The 20,274-nt window shown below is 45.2% G+C and overlaps 1 protein-coding gene across 2 annotated transcripts; it reads right to left on the reverse strand.

The window, feature by feature from the left end:
* Positions 1-209: 209 nt before the first annotated feature.
* On the reverse strand, positions 210-20,069 carry ttbk2a (tau tubulin kinase 2a). 2 transcript variants are annotated; one of them, XM_086156700.1, is made up of 16 exons: positions 19,792-20,069; positions 13,607-13,770; positions 11,786-11,933; positions 9,819-9,892; positions 7,376-7,516; positions 6,993-7,097; positions 6,807-6,872; positions 6,621-6,713; positions 6,410-6,535; positions 6,120-6,277; positions 5,817-6,024; positions 5,505-5,725; positions 4,879-5,428; positions 3,664-4,005; positions 1,931-2,862; positions 210-1,024 (listed from the first exon to the last, which is right to left on the reverse strand). In XM_086156700.1, the coding sequence occupies exons 2-16, from the start codon at positions 13,673-13,675 to the stop codon at positions 577-579; spliced, it is 3,681 nt and encodes a 1,226-aa protein (XP_086012826.1). In that variant the 5' UTR covers positions 13,676-13,770; positions 19,792-20,069; the 3' UTR covers positions 210-576. The 2 variants fall into 2 exon arrangements, with proteins under 2 accessions (XP_086012826.1, XP_086012834.1); XM_086156708.1 differs by lacking the exon at positions 3,664-4,005.
* Positions 20,070-20,274: the final 205 nt, after the last annotated feature.

Here is a 20,274-nt window from a genome sequence, read left to right on the forward strand (position 1 = left end):
GGGTGTCAATGCCAAACATCAAAACAGATACCTCGATAAATAAAGCTGCGCACAGATTTTGGCTTTACGCGTTCACATTTCTCCCATCAAGTAATTATCATACCCTGCCTGAGATCTCTTGATGGTAAAGATCAAATCCAGGACAATTCGATTCAGACATGACCTTGTATACTGATATTTCATCAGCATATTCTGAGTGCATTAATACTGGGGGTATATAATTTACATACATGTGTCACAGGACGTGATCCAACTATTGATTTGAGAAATACTCCCTGGACTCAAAAAATCTGTTCAGTTCTGCAGCTACACTATTTTGCTGTTAAATAACAAACGTAAAACTAAGTGCCTGACAAGTCAACATCACTTGTTTGCTATCGTAAAGCTGGACATTAACAGAGAAACCGTATGCAATAGATAGGATTAGGAGAGCAGAGGGAATTGGCAACGCTTTTAGGAGGGAAAGGGAAGTAATCGTTTTCTTGTCTAGTTAATCCCTAAACAGGAAGACTCGAGAGTTTCGCCACCGTGTTTGGGGTGATCACACCCGAAGCTGCGGTATCACCTGTCTGGCGACTATCTGCTCAGCTTGCTGGAGCACTTGCCCTCCCGACCGCAACCTTTACCCCTGGAGAGGTGAAAGGGTGTCGTGCGGGCCTGGCGGCTGCAGCAGGTCTCCTGGTGATGGGGGTAGAAACGGCGGGGCGGAGGCGAGCCGGAGAAGCTCGGCGGAGAGCGGCTGCGACCCAGGCAGCCCCCTCCCCCGCCGCCGCGGTGCTCGTGGCGGGAGGGCGAGGAGCTGACCGAGCGCTGCAGGGACGAGGAGCTGCGCGGCGAGGCACTGGAGCTGCGGATGTGATGCGGAGAGCTGGTCAGGCTGCAGATGCCCGTCCGGGAAGCTCCGTGCGGAGCTGAGGAGCGATGATGAAGTGGCGAGCCGCGGGAACCGTGCATCAGCTGAGCAAGGCATGTCAGGAGGTCTGAGTCACTGGTGCTGCCAGCCCGGATGCGGTAGCGCCTATGCCTGAATGGGTACAAGTGGCAAGGATGGTTATGAAAGCAACTAAAATAATAAAGTAAAATTCCCAAACAATACCGTAAACAACAGGGTCAAGTTCAAGTCTATCGGCAATTATGACGCGATGATGATGATAGCAACTAAAACATGCTGCTGGGAGACTGGATGCTACTTGTCATGCAATTCTGTCTGTTATGAAATATCACTCATCTAATAATGAGATAAAATACACTTGGAAAAATTGCATAACCAAACAACATTAAATCGGGTATTTCATTGAATGTACAGACGCTTGCAGGAAATTGCTAAATTAAAAGTAGAGAACCCTTAGAGTTCTTCTATTAATTGCACATAAAATGATCGCGGTAAACTGGCTCAAACCCCACCCACCTACCCTGGACCAGTGGCGTCAGAGGCTTAAGGATGTAAACTGCATGGAACGCATAACAGCAAACTTACGACTTCAGACAGACCTATATCTTGACAAATGGGCACCCGTTAAAAAATATTTGGAGAGTTGAAGATATTATCTCTATTTGACTGAGTTAGATGTTTTTATTTTTTTTGTTTGTTTTCGTGTTTTTTTTTGTTTTTTTTTATTCTATTTTTCGCGTGCTAGTGAGGAAATAAGTGACCTATAAAGAATACAGTATAATGTGTATCTTGTTATGAGGTTTTGTAAGAATGTGTGTGACTCTGTTAAGGAACCTGTTCTAATAAATGTTCAAAAAAAAAAAGTAGCGAACCAGACAAGCAAATTAGCTCATCGTGCTTAAGCCAAGTGTCAACTTCCTCTGGTTTTCAAGTTGACGCATGTTTACGTCTCACCGTCAGCAAAGAAGCAAAAGAGCATCGATGCGAACGATCAAACTTTTTTCTTTCTTTGAACAAGAACGCAGATCGGCAAGTTACCTGCCCTCCACTACGGGACGACAAGGCGGCTTTCCGGGGGGCGGGCGCGGAAGGAACTGGGTTGCCAACTGCTCAGAAGAAGAGGCTGAGTGAATAGGACGAGGGATCCTGCTCTTCCGGGACAGGGGGCTGGAGGAGGAGGAGAGGGAAGCGGCGTCGTCTCCCTGGCGGTCGGAGTGGGAGCCCATGAGGGAGTCTTCGTCCTGAGACCGGTCAGAGGTGGAGGACAGCGGGTCCCTGACAAGGGAGGCCATCATGGGCGCACGTCGGTCAGAGAGCGACGGCGAAGCGGTGGGAGAGGGGACCGGGCCCTGATGGCCGGCCTTCTTTTGCAAGAGCTTCTCCTTGGCGGAGCCGGGAGCGGGGAGCTCCAGCAGGCTGGACGGCTCCAGCACGGGGATGCGGCTCTGCCTGCGGCTGGGGTCCTTCCTGGGAGCGGCGGGGGAGGTGTAGGCTTGGCCGCCGGTCTGATCCGGGGCTAAATTCAAATTCCCGCTCTCGTCAGATCTCCGCTGAGGATCTCTGACAAAGGGAGCGGGGACAGCGTCGTTCTCGAGGTCGTTGAACTTGGCGAAAGCGTTGCCGTTAACAGGGGGTGAGAGGTGACCGTTGGCGAACACGGAGCTGTGAGGGGAGCGCGGGGAGGAAGGGGAACGTGGAGGGGATGAGCGGGGAGAATGAAGGGAAGCTACACGGCTCGGCACGGGACTTTGAGCTTTGGTGTCTCCGTTGATCAGTGTCTCAGCCAGGGGGTCTGTGGGTGTCCCGGCGCGGGTGGGCGCGCGGTCCTGGGGGGAACTGATGTCCGCCGTGCGCTCCTGGATCTGCTGAGCCTCAGCTTCAGCGTCACCGCGCCTCTCCAGCAGGAGGCACTGTTGAGCGCTGTCCGATCCTGACTGGGAGGACAGCCCAGAGGGCCGGTGAGCTGTCAACTGAAGCGGGGGGAGGGAAGGGGGGGGGGAAGGAGACATAGGGGGGAACGGAAAAACAAAACAAAACACAGGCGTTATTATAGAAACGTGTCTCCCTTCAAATGGGAATTACAAATCTCACTGTAAAAGGCCTGTTGCTGATAGACTACAACATGTCGAGTTGTGCTGTAGTTCTGCAGCAAGAGCCTGATGCAGATGTGTGAAGAGAAGTTGTTTTTTGTTTTAAATGTGGGGTAATAAATGGTGATTAGTTTGGCAAGAGCATGCAATATACCATAGCTACCATTATCAGACCGAAACACACAAGTGCTATGGCAGTGTCAGTCAAGCTGTGAGTACTAAACCGGCAAGTAGGACAGGAAACGTTCACGCAACTTCGCAGGGGGCTTCAGTGAAGAGAGGGTGAGGAACAAATACAGGGAGAGAGAGAGAAAGAGAAAGATAGAGAGGACAAAGACGATCTGAAACAAAAGAGACCATGCAACCTGTAGTCATGACTCGACATTCCAAACACACATGCCACAATCAGACAAACACACACCCCTATTCAGATCACAAGGACACATTTCCAGACACAAGAACACATCTGATCCATGCTCTGTCTGGCCTGCACAATGCACTTCATGGTTTAGGAGAACTGCCTGACAAAAACACAATAACGCGGTCAACTGAACAAAGAAGCAAAAAAACAAGCAAAAGAAAAGAAAATGATGACAGCTGGTGTGTTGTTGCTGATGTAAACAGGAGGAGGAGGTGAAACGGTGGTCTGTTTTTTCGCGGGTTGCGCGATGGGCTCATCACCTGCTGAAGCTGCGCACGGGTGATGCGTATGACAGAGGGGAACTTGGTGTTGGCGGCGCCCACTGGGATCGCCGGCAATTTCCTGCGATTGGGTGAACGGGTGCCGGGGGCGGGGTTTGGCGGAAGTGGTAGGGAGGCGTGGCAGGAGGAAGAAGAGGAAGGGCGATCCTGTCGCTGCTGCTGGTCGGCAGAGTGGCTGCGCCTCATGCCCGGCGTGGGACACAGGTGCAGCGGGTCCGATAAGGTGGTCAGAAGGGTGTGAGGGCTGGGAGAGCGCAGGGGGATGGGGCTGGATGTCCGGACAGCGACCTCCTCTGGCAGGGACGGAGGAGAGGTGGGAAGCTAAGAGAGGAGGAAGGAGAGAAGCGGGAGGTGGGTTGTGAGACGGTGAGGGAGTGAAAGGATGGAGGAAGTTTCGTGAGGTGGGACAAGCAGGTGGCGCCCGCGGGAATGGTAGATTTGTTCCGAGTGGATAGATCTTATCGAAGGCGTCAAAACATGGTAAGGGGGGGGCGGGGCGTCTTCGGACATGCTCCTGCAGAAATGAAGAGCCCGATCGATGGTTGGAGGGCAGAGGAGGTTTCGAAATCGAACGCGTTATTTGCCGTGTAAGAGTGAGGGGCGTGAAGTTAGGGAATTCTTCCTTCTGTGGCGATAATTAGTCCTCCACCACTGGAGAAACAAGGTTGAACTCAGAGGTTGAACGGGGATTTCGGATATGGGATGGTTTACGGTTATGAATAGCAAAGGGGCGAGAAAAAAAAAAAAAAAAAAAAAAAAAAAAAAGAAGAAGTCATTTTTAACTGAGCAAAGCAAACCATGTTTGGCAAATCGTTTGCAAAGGAAATCAAATTAAACAAACACATAGCACATGTCGGCAAGTAAGATCAAAATTATGAATTGTATTTTTTTGTAGTAGCGCAAATAAAAGTAAAAAAAATGTAAAGCCGTAAGCTCTTTCTCCTCATGCCATGATCTGATATAAGCTCTGCATATGTCGTATCTTTCTCAAGTAAATATACACAAGCAAACAAAGCAGTAACATTTAGCTTCACACACTACAGCAAGATGGAGCTGATCACTGTATGGAATTAGCACTTAAGTTCTAGAGCTAGAACTCTGACTCTATGCAGCTTTTTAACTCCGTAAAATGCTGATTGCAGTCAGTATCACGTATGTCATGTTGCGAGACGGCCAACAAATCCAAGAGCTTACTTGAGTGAGGACTCCCTCGGCCAGAGCTTCGGCCGGGCTCGTGGGCGTGACGGGAGGCAGAGCCCCCGTCGGATCCACGCTCAGTTCCAACTTATCCACCTTTGCGCTTCCCTTGGAGGAAGCCGAACTTTCTTGTTTAGGTTTTCCCGACCCGGGGCTCGGGCTTCCCCGCCCCCATCCGGGAGACCGCTCTCCCGGTTGGAGGACCTCTGGCTCCTCCGCATCCTCGTCTGAAGGGCTGGTGGTCACTTTGGCTCCCGGAGAGCCACTGGGCCGCTCCACAAGCACCCACTCCCTCGAGTCAATGTCCTGCTTCCCGGAGCTGAGATTGAGGGCCACGAATCCCCCGCTGCTGGCCGCCCCCACTCCCTGCTCCGCGGATCCGGGGGATCCGGGGGTCCCGCCGCCGGAACGAAACTCCTCGTCGTAATGCCAGACCCTGTCGGGGCGATCTCCCGCGGGCGTAGCTTGCGCCTGAGTTACCGGGATAACTGCAGCCCCGTCGCTCTTCTTGTCCTGATGCTGCGGGCCGAGCGGCTGCTTCGGTGAGCTGAACAGACACGATGACAGGTTACGGAAATCAAACGCGGGGTATCTCCGGTCGCTTCGCAACTCGGAAAACCTACCAGCCGTCCAAGAAGCGATCCGGATTGGGTTTGGACTCCAGGCCGAGTCTCCTCTCCAGCTCAAAGCTATGGATGTTGCGGAGCTTCCTCAACAGCGGGCCGTCACGGTCTGAGGCGACCACCTCCGGTTGCAGTTTGACAGGGGAACCCAAGCTTGGACCAGCGTATGGACTTTGGTGCCCTTGGTTGCCCTGGTTATTGCTGTGTTCCTCCTCTGCCGCCTGCGGGATCGAACCAAAATCACAAATCAAACCAAAATCACAGAGTGAAACACGCCAACATTTACCATCACTGCGTGGACGTCCTGTTTACCTTCCAGACCGCCGTCCTGATTCGATTGCGGTTGCGGTCCAGCTCCTCCCACACATCAGCCTCCTGGTTGCGGTGCGGGTGGACGGGCGAGCCGGTGAGGCGCTCTGGTGCCGGGTTGTTCTCCACATCGCTTAACTGCTCGTCCTGCAGAACCTCGTCCGTATTTTCTCTCATTAAGTCGCCGGGGATCAAGGAGGCGTTGGCCATGCTGGAACAACGACATATACCCATTGATTGGATGATGTTTTGCCGAAAGGGAATAATAAGAACGGGAATTTTACGGGTAAAAATTTAAAATCTTACCCCATGTGTGCCGGGGTGAGGCGCGTGTGATGCTGGGGAGTCGTGGCACTTGCGCTTATCGTCAGGGTGCCGTCCGTGCCGGTCCGCTCCCAGTCATAAGGGTCATTTTCAACTACGTTATAGGTTTTCATACTGTTTTCAAAAACTGACATCAGCAGCTTGAAAAGCAACCCCCCCCAAAAAAAAAAAAAAAAAAAATTTGAGTCAGCAAAATTCAGTAGGAATATGTATCCCGTTGTCTCGAGCGCTTCAATTCAAAAAAGGAATTTTCTGACTCGCTCGTGTCTCACCTGGTAGTCTGGTTTTGTGAAATAGTCCAGACTGGAGATGTGCTCCAAGAATACACCGAACTCTGCGGGCAGGTGTTTGAGCATCAGACGATGGTCGTAAGTGTCTTTCAGTTTCCCCACGTGTTCCTTGAAATTAAAAGACAAACGCATCTGAAATCTCTCGTCCCTGAAGAGTGAGGTTGCGGTAGAGACGATTACTGCGCAGCCTTACTTTGTCCTTGATCTTCCGCCACGGCAACTGTCCGACAAGAAACTCCACCAGCATGTAAAAGAGGGACCACAGATCGTCATGACGACCCATCTCCTGCAGAGTTTTTAAGTGACGGGAATCACAGATTTTTATGGGTTAGAATCGACGATGAGTATAGGACAGAATCTCGCCATGGTTCAAGCTCACCTTGTTCTTGTGGGCGTTTACGGACGCGTAACGGACCGTTCCTCTGAACCCTGCCACCGGACGGGGCTGGCGAACAAAGACGGACTCAGCATCGATTGCAAATCGATCAATTTTACAGTTTAGACGTTAAAAAGCAATTCCACATCAGTTTTTATCTTGTAAAACGTTCTCGGGGAGGACGCTCACCGGTCGGACTTCCTGGCAGGAGTTGATGAACTGGCGAGCTAAACCAAAGTCCAGCATGTAGCATGTTCGGCAGGTGCTCGGGAAGCGACCCATGGCGAAATTGGACTGAAAAAGGTTAATTGTTAGCGTTTAAAAACGGAATTTTAGTCAGTTTTTTTTTTTATTTTTTTTTTTAGTTTTATTTTATTTTTCGCTTGCTAGTGAGGAAATAAGTGACCTATAAAGAATATTGTATAATGTGTATCTTGTTATGAGGTTTTGTAAGAATGTGTGTGACTCTGTTAAGGAACCTGTTCTAATAAATGTTCAAAAAAAAAACCTGAATTTTACATCGTCAATTTGAGAAATATTTGGAAATTAGATGTTGCCTGCCAGTGACTCACCGGTTTGATGTCACGATGCAGGAAGCCTACGGAGTGGATGCTCTCAATGGCCTCCAGGATCTGGCGCCCCAGACGCAGAGTGGTGCTGATGCTGAAGGTCCCGCGGGTCATACTCCTCCTCAGGTCGGCCAGATTACGACCCTGAGACGGCAAACAGATGAGACCGCTCAGCAAAGGGATAAAACCGATCCACCCACAGTAACATAAGACAGTGTTTCCCAACCACTGTGCCGCGGCACATTAGTGTGCCGTGAGAGATCATCAGGTGTGCTGTGGAAAAATGCCCACCCTCAACTGATCGGTCTGAAAATTATTTATCCAACGCAAATAATGTGTCTTCCTATGTCTATGTGGGCAGCGTGCCCATTTGACGGCAACGGGTAGTGAATTAACCTGTGCATCTGTGTATCAGAGTGATTAGTGATGCTTTGCCTGATACATTTTTAAAGTAAAAAGTACTTGTATCTGCGTAAACAAACAGGCAGCATTGTTGAAAACTACCAGGACGAGTGAGAAAGCAGTGAAAGCTTGCTGCAAAGTTGCTGAACTCATCTCTAAATCCAAACAGCCACACACCGTAGCAAAATATTAATACTACCTGCCGGCAAAATCATTGTAGAAGAAATGCTCGGCTCTGGCGTCGATAAAGAAATAGCCAGAGTTCTCTCATATAATACCATTTTCAGACATATTGATGACATGTCTTCGAACATTGAAAAAAGTGTTCTGGAAAAGTTGCACATCAGTGGGAAATTTGCATTGCAACTTGACAAATCTACAGACATTAGATATACTAGATTTCCCACTAAGTAAATTGAGACTACGGTTTCATTCTAATTCGTTAAAAACTGTTTTTGACATATTTATTTGGTGGTGTGCCGTGTGATTTTTCTAATGTAAAATATGTGCCGTGGTTCAAAAAAGGTTGGGAAACACTGACAAATGATGTGTTACTGAATGCAGGGTACCTGTGAAAAATACAGATTTATGAACGCATTTATTTTTTACTTCAGGTAAATAGATAGCGGGATACACGATGTAGCTACACAATCTGAAAACTGTTTTCCAATGCAACTGTCATAGTTCTTATAGTTAATTTGAAATACCTGTTTATTTTGAAAGTATATTTTGTGCATGACTTAAGATTGCCTTTTTAGAATTGTGAAATATTATACCCTTAAGTTCCTTGTTTTAAATGACAAATTTAAATTTCTATTACACTTGATTAAACAAGAAATCATTACTGGAGAGCAGGGGTGTCAAACTCATTTTGATGAGTTTAATTTGATGTCAAGGGGGCCGGACCAGTGAAATCATTACCTAGAAGTAACATGAAGTCCAAATTTTTCCTTTGTTTTAGTGCAAAGGAGGTAAATGAGTAAATTATAAAACTCTAATGAACTGTTCCTCTAAAAGTGCATGACAAATTCATATCAAATATGAATATTAAAAAAGAATTGATGAAATTACATCCTAAAAATATTGTTGAGTTAAAAGAGAAAATCTTCTCACTGGGAAAATTTGCCGTTAAAATTTATTAGAAAGTTGATTGGTAGCATGTATAAGAAGAGGTGTAATGTTTACAAGGCTAATGGTGGCTGTTCTGGCTATTAAATCAATCTTTTTAATGTTTTTTTTTTTTTTTTGGTTGTTTTTTCTTTGCAACCTTTTTACTGTTTTTTATAGAAATATGAAAAGAAAAGATTGTTTTAACAATGTCACCAGATGTTTTTTCATCAAAATGTCATTTTTTTTTTCAAATTTTGAAGGAATATACATTGCAAAGCTACTTTTTCATTTTTCCTTGCCGTTTTTTTTCTAAAACCACAGTATAAAACCCCCAGATGCATGTGAGAAAACAACACGCGGGCCACACTAACACAAAGATTTGATTTAAGGCAGATGGCCACAAAATATTGTTCAGAGTTTATAGAAATATGAAAAGAAAAGATTGTTTTAACAATGTCACTAGATGTTTTTTCATCAAAATGCCTTTTTTTTTTTAATTTTTGAAGCAAAAAATACATTGCAAAGCTACTTTTTCATTTTTTCCTTGCCCGTTTTTTTTTTTTTAAACCACAGCATAAAACCCAAAGATGCATGTGAGAAAAAAAACGCTCCGGCCACACTAACACAAATATTTGATATCAGGAAGGGGGCCACAAAATAAAAGTCGCTTTGGATAAAAGCGTCTGCCAAATGCAATGGAATGTAATGTAAATGTAATGTAATGTAATGTAACATTGTTCCGAGGGCCACAATCGGCCCACGGGCTGCGAGTCTGAGAGCCCTGCTGTAGAGCCTGGAGCAGGAAAATATTAAGCATGACTTTCTAATTAAGTGTAAATGCACAATGATTTGTTATATTTAGCACTGGTCTGATGTGTGGCTTCGGGCTGCGAAGGAGACACCGAGATATTCTTTGCTGCGAATCTCGACGAACCTGGAGCTCCATCACCACGTAGTTAAAGCGGTCATTGCGGCCACATCCGACAAAGCGACACACGTGGTCCTTACCTGGTAAATAAAGGAAGAAAAGTACGTTTGAGGACACAGTGACATCACCTCAAGGAGAAATTTGATATTAGCATCTGCACAATACACTGTTTGAATCATGAAGATGCTCTGTTTTCCCTGCCCTTCTTTTAGTCACTACGTCTCACGTCATCTAATTTCCCTGCCCTGCCAAATTCACTGGCTTTAACACACAACACACATGTGACTGAATGGCTTGTGTGTGTGTGTGTGTGTGTGTGTGTGTGCGCATGTGTGCGTGCGCATGTGTTTTCTGGTCTCAAAGGACATTGCTGCATAGGCAGTTTAACTTTGACCACACCCAGAAGTCATCCGGCACACACACACACACACAAACACAAGCACAACGTACTTTCTACAATGTTATATTTCATTTGCGCGTTTTATCGAGGTTTCGCCAGGTTTATGGACGCGATGCATAGAAATAAAAATACGCTGGCATTAGCATGATGCAACCCATTAATCTCCTCGAAAGGCTGCGGGTCGATGTTTACTCTTTTCTGCTGGGATGGTCAGCAATGCTTGTGGACTCCAGTTGAGTCCATCTCTAGTTACGTTGTCGTTCCCCTCAGGAGCCGACAGAACTGTGACACCAGAAGCTCCAGCCATTAGGCAGCAAATATGATCCCGTTCCATTGATTTCCTCTCAGTGGGAGGGGGGGGAGGTTAGGCTTAAAGGCAAAAAGGAAGCTGTGAGGAAAGAGATAGTTTAAAAAACATGATAGAAAGGAGTAAAAGTATTGTGTTCCCTGGGCCGTGAGAAGACGGGAGTGTCCCGAAGGTTTGATACTTTTGATTTGACTGATACCACCGAGGAGCTCCACTAAACGCCACAGGAGGTCTTTCCTGCCTGAGGCTATCTGACGTTTTAATTCCTCTCCCTTCAGCCAAAGGGGATCTTAAAATCTTAAAACCTAAAAAAAAAAAAAAAAAAAAAAACTCACCCACTTGCTGTAAATTGTGATAATTTAAACTGTAATAATTTATCTGTATATATGTTCATAAGTGTGCAATATTTCATAAAAGCTACATTTACAATATTTTTTCATAGTCTTGTGCACTCCTTATCTTTCACTTGTTACTTAAGACACTTTATAGTTTTCACTTGTTTCTCAAGACACTTTATAGTTTATTTGTATTTCTCCGTTTTTCTCTTATTTTTTACTGTTCATTTAATTTTTCTACTATTGTTTATTATTGTTATATTTTTCTTGTAACTCTGGCACAACAATTTCCTTCAGGATAAATAAAGTAGTATTCTTATTCTTCTTGTTATTGTTATTCTTATTCTTCTTGTTATTGTTATTCTTATTGTCATTCTCGTTCTTATTCTTATTCTTGTTCTTGTTCTTGTTCTTGTTCTTGTTCTTGTTCTTATTCTTGTCAGCTGATTTGCAATCACCCGAAATGTTTCGATTAAACCACATTGCAATTTTGCCAGGAAAACGATGTGAAACATGGGGTTTATAATCGGCCTGAACGGCAGCACGTTCTTTTCAGGTCAGAGAGACGAAAAAAAAAAAAACGCCGGGACGAATCAAGTGGGATGAGTCAGATGATCTTTATCTGATCTCAGAGGGAGAAGTGCTTACCCTCTCCTATACACACACACACACACACACACACACACACACACATACACACAGAGGCTCATATGATTTCTGTTGGTACCACATTTGCTGGATCGGTCAGGTTGGTGTGTTTAGCTCTAGTCTTCATGGGAAAAACAATGAACGAAAGCAGACGTTCCGGTTGACAATTTTTCTACCGAGAACACCAATGACGCATTCGATGGCCACCTTTGTGATGTTGCGGCGAGAGGATCGATCGATTCCTAGAAATGTAACCAAATCCACTGGATCCATTTCGACTCACCCTGCAGCTTCTTCAGCACCGCGACCTCCATCTTGAGCACCTGTTTGGGCTGCTGGGCCGACTCCACCTTCAGAGCTACGCTGACGCGTGTCAGCAGGTCCAGCGCCTCGTAGATCTCCCCGAAACCGCCGCCACCAATCTTCTTTACCTGGTCGATGACGTGAAAACTGCGTTACAAGCATCGTGTGTGTGTGTGTGTGTGTGTGTGTGTGTTTGAGACACGCACAGTCAATGAAAGGTAGTTTGTAAAAAGGTGCTGTGAACCTTTCCCTCTTCCTGGTTAGTTTCTGGTTTGTAAATTCAAATTACTCCTGGTAACAATGTGCTCCCAAAAAGAGTATCATTTTTATTTTTGAATTTCCTACATCACGTGTTCTCTTTTTGATCTTTTATCTTCTCTGTTAAGATACATTCAGGTAATACGGAAGTAAATGTTGCAGATATTATGCATGCAACACACAAATATACATTATTAACATATGTGGGTGAAATGTAGGGTACCTTTTAATAATTCATCATAAAGATATTTATGATGATATGTGTTAAAATTGCATGCCCCAGCAGCAAATGTAAATACTGGAATATTTAGTGCCTTTTTATATTCAAAATTGGACAGTTAAAGAAAACAGATTTTAAAAAACTCCTAATGAAACCACCAATGTGTTAAAATATCAAGAGTGTTTATTTACTATATCAAGATTCCGATCTCTTTAAGGTAAAAATATTTACATTTTTTGTAATCTGGACATTGACACGAATTTCAGAGTTTATTTGAAAGAGAGGAAGCAAGCTGTTTAAAAAAATTAGAAAATGTATTTGAAAACCAGAAAAAAAGATGAATATATAATAAAAATTACAGGATAGGATCAGAATTACGCATCGGTGACATTGCTTTAAACAAAAATGCTTTTGAGTGGAATCAAAATACGGTGATGACAAAGTCGATTTGTTGGAATCGGTCATACGGGTAGATATTCCAATAGATAATGAATAAATGGGTGTCTCTGTGTGGTGATATTATTTCATTTTACATTGCTAATGCTTCACTTCGCATAGAGAGACTTTGAAAAAGACATGTGCAGGAATGCACACATTCTGGAAGGATAATGTTGGCATTCAAAAGTTTTTGTACACACACACACACACGTATATACATACATATACAAACAGACACACTCACACAAACATATAAACACATGTATATAAATGCTTCTTGAAAAAGCAGGTGATTTTCAGCACGTCCCCCCTTCTTCTCCTCCATCAGTTGATAATATTCTCTTCTCAACCAGAGCTTTAAGTCCCCCTAAGCAGCTCCCACGTGTCCTTCACAGCCCTCAGAGCGCACGCAGTCTGACGTCGCACTCTGAGCTACAGTTATGGGATTAGCTGCAGTGTTCTTATGTAACTCCCGCTTCTTAGAAGACAGGAAGTTGTGCCAGGATGCCAGTTGGGAATAACATCCTCACATGGCGCTCGGGCTGGCACAGCGGCGAGGGACACGGGCCCTCGGGGTAGGCTGCTTCTGCTGCTTCTGCTGCTGACTATGGCTCGCTGCACGTCCACAAATAGCTACACGGGCTATTTTTGGACCTCTACTGCTGCTGCTGCTGCAGCAGCGGCGGCCTATCGGAGAGACACGACCCCAAACGGTCGGAGCCACAGGTGAGTCATTTAAAAAGCGAAAAAAAAAAAGAGCTTTCTCGGGACGGGAAAGCGTTGTTTGATGAACAAAGAGTGGTTGTCTGCGTCCGAGCGAGAGGAAGGCAGAGACGGAGCTGGACAAACACACGGTCTATTGTCTCCCTGGGAGATATCACCTACCACTTTCCATCGTTCCTTCACGAGGGAGAGCACGCTTAGGATGTCAGCTTGCTCCGCTCCCCCGCTCATCCCGCCTGGAGGCCCCGGGGCCGCTGTCCTCGCTGCTTCCCCCCTTAACCGTCCGCCTCAGACCGGGCCAGGCATTTGAGCCCAAGCGGAGAACCCTGTGGAAGAAAAGCGGGTGAATAATAGAGTTGAAGTCGGTCGGAATGAGCACTCGGCGAAACCAGCGTCGTCGGGGATCGTTTCAACAGAAGCGGGACTCGGCGAAAACGCAGCGCCCCGAGCCGCGACCAAAAGTTAAACCCCTTTGGCTCAGTGAGACCTGAGCATCGCCGCAGCTGCTGGCAGCAGCTGGCAGCAGCTGCCCGACCGGACAATCACTTGCGATCCCAAGAACAAGCCTTTCTCCTTCAATTACAAAGGGGTTCATCGTCGGATCGTCTTCTCGGCTATTTGTCTTGTGTGACGGCCAAGGATCGGGGTCTGGTAAAGTCGTCAGTTGCGAAACAGTCATCCGTGACTGGCGTGCTTGCGCAGACATACGGAGACGACACGCTCAAGTGGGGTCAGGTGACAAAATAAACATCGGACCCCTTCTGCTCGTGCACTGGATATAGACAAGTCATTAAAAGTATCCTTACCGTATGTTGGGATAAAGTCTTTTTTTCTTTCTTTTGTTTTACTTCTAAAATTCTGATGCAACGTTTAGCTTTGGATTTCAAACCGACAGTAAAAAAAAAAAAGAAAAATGACTTGACTTGAACAGACACTCTCAAAAATCAGGAAAGTAATACTAGCCTGAGGAAGTAGTTCTTTAAAAAGAATATAAATGAATAAACCCAAACATAAGGTGATAAATTGGCGACAACAAAACAGGAAGTTGTCGTTTCCTGGAAAAATGGCCTGACAACAGTCAGAAAGATCTCTTAAAATTCCAAATATGGTATACTTCATGAAGTAATGCTGCTTCAGGTTTCTGAGAATAAAATGCTTGAATTGGGCGACAAAACATTGAAACTAATCCTTTACACTTGGAACAACCTTCTTTTTAAATAAAATGTATAAAAAGCACCAATTATGATGAGCATGTGGCGCGAGATCAACTGGCTTCAAATACGAGTCAAAGAAAAACGTTCAGATTCCTGAATCCCAATGTCTTTTGTCAAAATCTTAACTATTCATTTAAATTTCGCGCAACAGAGTTATGCATTAAAAATAAATTAATCTCAGGTTTAATATCCTTGCAAAAAAGGAATAGCTTTCCATCTTAGTGATACATAACTGACATTTTTAGAAAAATAGAAGTACAACACAAATATGAAAGGAAATTTTGTAGAGAGATGCGAATTAGGATCTGAACTAGGGGTACCCAAACTTTTTCCTGCAAGGGCCAAATAACTTTTCGGGGTCCGGGCCAGTTTTTAACAAAAAGTGTGACGATAGCAGAGGTGTCTAAACGTAAACATTTTTTGTTTTCCAGAAAGCAACATACAACCAAAAATGAACCCTTTCTGGTATTTTGACAGGCAAAAAAAAAAAATCTGAAAATAAATAGTAATATTATCAAACAAATAAACAACAGTATTTATGACATAAGGAACATTAGCTTCCTTGTCGACACAACTGTTTGCAACTCTCATTCTTTTAAATTCACTGTGAAAACCAGAAAGCAAGCAGGCTATGAAAGCCAACTGATACCTAAGTTAAAAACACCTACCAGGTTAAATACCCTGCATTCTGAATCTATTTTTCTCTTAGCTAATCTTTTCGCCATTAATCCGAGTTATTTGACAGGGGTGTGTCCAGGATTTTCTTTTTTTTTGAGGGAGGGGTTTCAGATAAGGCACAGACTGCAGAAGGGTGGAATAGGATGCTACGTCCTGTCCATGTACAAGTCACCATTACGTGTCCAGAATTGAATAAAAAGTCATAATGCATCAACGGTGTTGTTCAGGGGCCGGAAAAAATATGACGGCGGGCCGAAATTCGGCCCCCAAGCCGTAGTTTGAGACGACTCATCTAAACCTTTCGACGATCATTGCTGGGATCCAACATAAGGAAAATGTACAGGATTTATTGCACGTTAGTTACGTTCTTTTACGCTGTCGTGTCAACGGATACATTTGTAGCACAACAGCTCAACAAGCTGTCACTACAACAAGGTTAAAATAGAGTTTCCTTGGGAGAAGCTGCTGGACCTCATTACACAACATCCCACTCATAGATAAGATTCCTCTGGAGAAAAGAGACGGGCAACTTCCTTCAGTCATCATTCCGAGCACGGATTCGGGGGCGTCCACGCTTACGCAACCGCAATTCGGGTCGCTCTTTGGTCGCGGGGCACGTTCTCGATTTCAAGGAGCCGGTCGGCCGGCGGGAGGGGGGTCAGGAGATGGAACGGGGGGGGCAGGGTGGCGAGTAAGACGAGCTACCGCTTCGACGCCGATTACACGACCAGGGGTGAAGACTCCGGAGGGGTGCGGCCTTGGTGCAGCTGCCCGGCTTCGGCGCGCAGATGATGCAGCAGGACGGGGCGTCGCAGATAACTCGTAAATCTTTTCATAAGACATTCGGCCGCAACAATAACTGTATTCATTTCATGCCAAGTCATTATTTACAAGCCTGACAACCCCCTCCTCTCCTCCACCGCCCGCCCCCTTCCCTGATGTCTTCATCTTTGTGAAAGAGTAGCAGCTTCAAATCACACCTTCAAGTCATTTCACAGAGAGCATGAACTCTGTCTCGATTTTAACAGTTCATTTGCAGGGATTTAAAAAAAATATGTTTCTTTTTTTTTTTTTTTTTTAAATCAAATGTTTCCTTGCATCAAAACTGTCAAAAACTGATAAGAAATGGCAAAAGATCCTTGTTTGTACAAAATATGAGCTATTCGAAGGTTAAAGTCCCACTGGAAATGTAAGAATTTGCAGTAAAATAAATGTTCGGAGTCCAAAGTTAGAACGCATAAGATTATAAGGTGCGATTAAAAAATGATACTGTGGAAGAAAAATGTAGATATTCCAACAAGAACGCCAAAATGTATCACCGTATAAATCTCAAATGAGTGAAAACGGGCAGTGATTACACACATCGGCTTAAAACATCAGCTGACGCGACTCTCAAAACACAGGGGTCAGAGGACGACGTGGAAAACACGCAGCTTTGACCTCGAGAGATGTTACAGCGCCTGGAAACGGGGAGAATGAATAAAACCGCGCTGGTGAATCGTGCAGCGCCGCTTCAAGGTCACGCGAGTGTTTTGGAACGCGAGGCGTCTGTTCTGAACACGTGGGGAGGCTGAGGAGCGGGACGGGACAAAGAAGAGAGCCTGCGGCGACCAAAAGGATACGACAAAAACACCGTACCTTAAATTATATGCAGGATGAGATTTTTGAAGGCCGCGTCTTGTTGACAAGGCAACGGAAAAGCACGAAGCATCGTGCAGCTTCCACAGTGGGAAGAATTAAAGAAATGACAATGGGAAACATGTCAGCCATTGGCTAATATTTGTAACAACCTTCACACACACACACAAACACACACACCTATGCAGAAGTCTGACTAATCTCACACCACGCACAGACCCAAGGCTCCATTCTTCCTCCTCCACCACCTCCACATCCATCACCATCATGATCAACCAGGAAATCATCCAAAGGTGGCCCAGAAAACACAGAAACAGGATACTTTCTCGCCGCGTATCGGGGCTTCCTGACCTCTAGTATCTCCATGGCAACGACGGAGCACTGCCATATTCATTTGCTGACTGCGGTTTGTCATCGCCTCTGCCCTTTTGCTCTGCTGGAACCTGCAACTTCGCAGCTGTGCAGTTTCATTAAATGCCACCGAGGGATCGTGTTCCCTCTACCACCAAAATTAACAGTCATACTGACTTTTAGGGAAATCTGTTGCATATATTTGACTTCAGATAAGGGATCCGAATACCGTGTGTGCATTTTGTAAATAAATGCTAAAAACAGGCAGCCCAAGTACAACTTCTACATAAAAAAAAACAAAACAAAAAAAAACATCAACTTGTAATTAAAAAGTTGCATAGGTGACCTACCAAGACCAAATAAGTATGACTGCGAGCAATTTTTTGATTTTTAAGGAAAGCTTGAAGTACAAGAATTTACGCTTTGCAAGATTCAGAACCAGCAAACATGGTTGGTACTCTAGAGCAGGAATGGGCAATAAAGCATAGATTAAAAATCAACAAAAGGAAATGATTTATAATAATCAAAAAATAATAATAGCCTTTCCTGAAGCCTGTCCTCTCTCATCGTCCATTTGACCGCTCACTGTATATTTTGTAAATATTATATTTTATTTGTCATATTTGTGTTGCTGTTGTGTCTAACAATGTATGTCTTTGTCCATTTTATTGCCATTGTTGCCATCATGGCTGGGGGACTTCAGATGAAAAATAGCCTCTTTGGCTAATTCTGGCTTTTTTACTCATGTTTTATTCATGTGTTTTATGAAATTGCATTGTCCTCTTTTGAAATAAAGTAATTTAATCAATTAATCTCCACAAGTAAGGACCCACTATAACTAGTTTTATTGTGTGACATGAAGCAAAGAGTTCTACTTTGGTTGAAGTTTTTCAAATCACAATTATTGTTGCAAAACATATGAGATTAAATAAACGCGTTTATCTCCTTCGATTCAATAACATACACAGCTTACAAAGACGAGCGCGAGCGCAATGACGTTCACGAGCAAACTGCTACTAATAAGGCAAGTAAATAAAACATTAATAAATCCCATCCTGAAAGAGGCATCTTCGTACCTCTATTACACAGGGTCATTTTCTGTGGCCCGCGAGAACGTCTTAAAATGTCTTATTGTCTTAAAATAAATAAGCGCAAACGTGTGCATTGGCCATAAAAATACATTTCCGACAATTTTTGCGGATCATTTTACCCGCAAAGTGACGGCATAAATAACCCCTAAATGTGAAGGAGGAGAAAAGTCGATGCAGATAGAAGGCTGTTTCAAGAAAGATGGGAGTTAGAATGAGTAATAATTCGGAGTTATTTAACATTAAGGAGGAGTTACATTTACTTTGCATTACATTTAGTTACATTTATACTGTTACCATAACAAACAGACCTTTGAGGGCAACCATTATGACAGGAGTGTCAAAATCATTTTCACCAAGGGCCACATCAGCATAATGGTTGGAACATTAACAGTATAAATGTGACTTAATTGTAATGCAAAATAAATGTAGCGTTAATGTAAGGCTCACTTAAATCCAAAATGCTACATATGCATTCCCATCTTTCCTAAAACAGCCTTCCATCCGCATCAACTTTCATTTCATTCGTATTTCTCAATTCCGCTTGTTGAAAATGCCATCGATGGGATTGAATGGCGGGATGCCGTCACTTTGTGGCAGAAAATTGGGAGAAATGTAGTTTATGGTCAACGCACGCGTTTGATTTATTTCTGTTAAGACAATCAGACCTTTTAAGATGTTCTCCCGGGGCCACATTTGCTCCGCGGACCTTGAGTTTGACACATGCGTTATATTATATCATATTACATTCATGGGTCTTTTATGATGGTAATGATGATGATGTAACTGGATAAACCTATTTAGTGGCAACATTCGGTCAAGTCGCCGGAGCCTGCATTTTGGGGGTTACGGGTTGAAACGTTTTTTTTTAAGCCTCAGTTGTGACAGAGGATGTAAATATCTAAATGTTTTAAGGTATTTTCTGGTCTGGCATCTCAGGCTGGGCTGCCCTGGAGGGGAGCCAGGACGGGGGAGGCCCTCCACACCCTGGCAGCCTCCAAATCACAGCATGGATGCTGCTGACAAGACTGTGGATGGCATCTCCACACACACACACACACACACACACACACACACACACACACACACACACACACACACACACACACACACACACACTAGGTTTCTGTTTCTTTTTTTTTGCAAATGTGAAGGACAAGCATGCATGTTGTTTACAATGTGGCAAAAAAATGTCCTGCAGCTCTAGCTTTCCTCCCCTTTGCAGAGGACGGGCTGTTGCACGCCGAGTTGGTTGCCACAGCAAAAACTGCTCAGGCGCGTCCACGCACATCGGCCGTCTCGCAGGCCCACGCATCCACGCGTGAGATCCCCGTGACGGCGACAAAAGACGACGGCCTGCGTCCCTCACGGTGCTTACCTCGGCTCTGCGGCCAATCGTGGATCCCAAGAACGGCCGGGTGTGGTTACAAAACCCCCTCTGCGCACGGAGGCGGCGTGGAAGACGTCGTGTCGGATCCCATCGCGGGCGAAAACGTCCGTGGAAATGGAGACGAGAAACGCGCGTCCGCGAACGCTTAAAAACCGGCGTGGAAATATGTCCGCCCGTGATCGGCCCGTCTCTCCGTCTGCCTGTCACCTCAGCATCTCTATCGGTCGCTGCGGATCCGTGACGTGACGTGACGTCGTGTGTGACACACACACTCACACACTCTCTCTCTCACACACACACTCACACACACACACACACACACACACACACACACACACACACACACTCACACACACAGATATACTTGTGCGCGTCCCCGACCCGATCGCCCATCGCAACAGCGCGGTGGCGCGCTTTAAAGCGCGTTCCCGGTGCGCCGATGTGCGCGCATCGTCACCTAAAGAGTTTTAT

The sequence above is a fragment of the Fistularia commersonii genome, chromosome 1 (genome assembly GCF_037954325.1).
Source record: "Fistularia commersonii isolate RoL2024-O1a breed Wild chromosome 1, RoL_Fcom_v1.0, whole genome shotgun sequence".
NCBI classification, from domain to species: domain Eukaryota; kingdom Metazoa; phylum Chordata; class Actinopteri; order Syngnathiformes; family Fistulariidae; genus Fistularia; species Fistularia commersonii.

Bases quoted from the DNA above. Each gene is read 5' to 3' on its own strand.
- ttbk2a (XM_086156700.1), bottom strand. From the start codon at position 13,675: ATGAGCGGGGGAGCGGAGCAAGCTGACATCCTAAGCGTGCTCTCCCTC. The intron at 7,098-7,375 runs GTGAGTCACTGG...AACCTTTTTCAG, and splicing joins TGCATCGTGACATCAAACCG to TCCAATTTCGCCATGGGTCG. The intron at 6,536-6,620 runs GTAAGGCTGCGC...TTTAATTTCAAG, and splicing joins GGCGGAAGATCAAGGACAAA to GAACACGTGGGGAAACTGAA.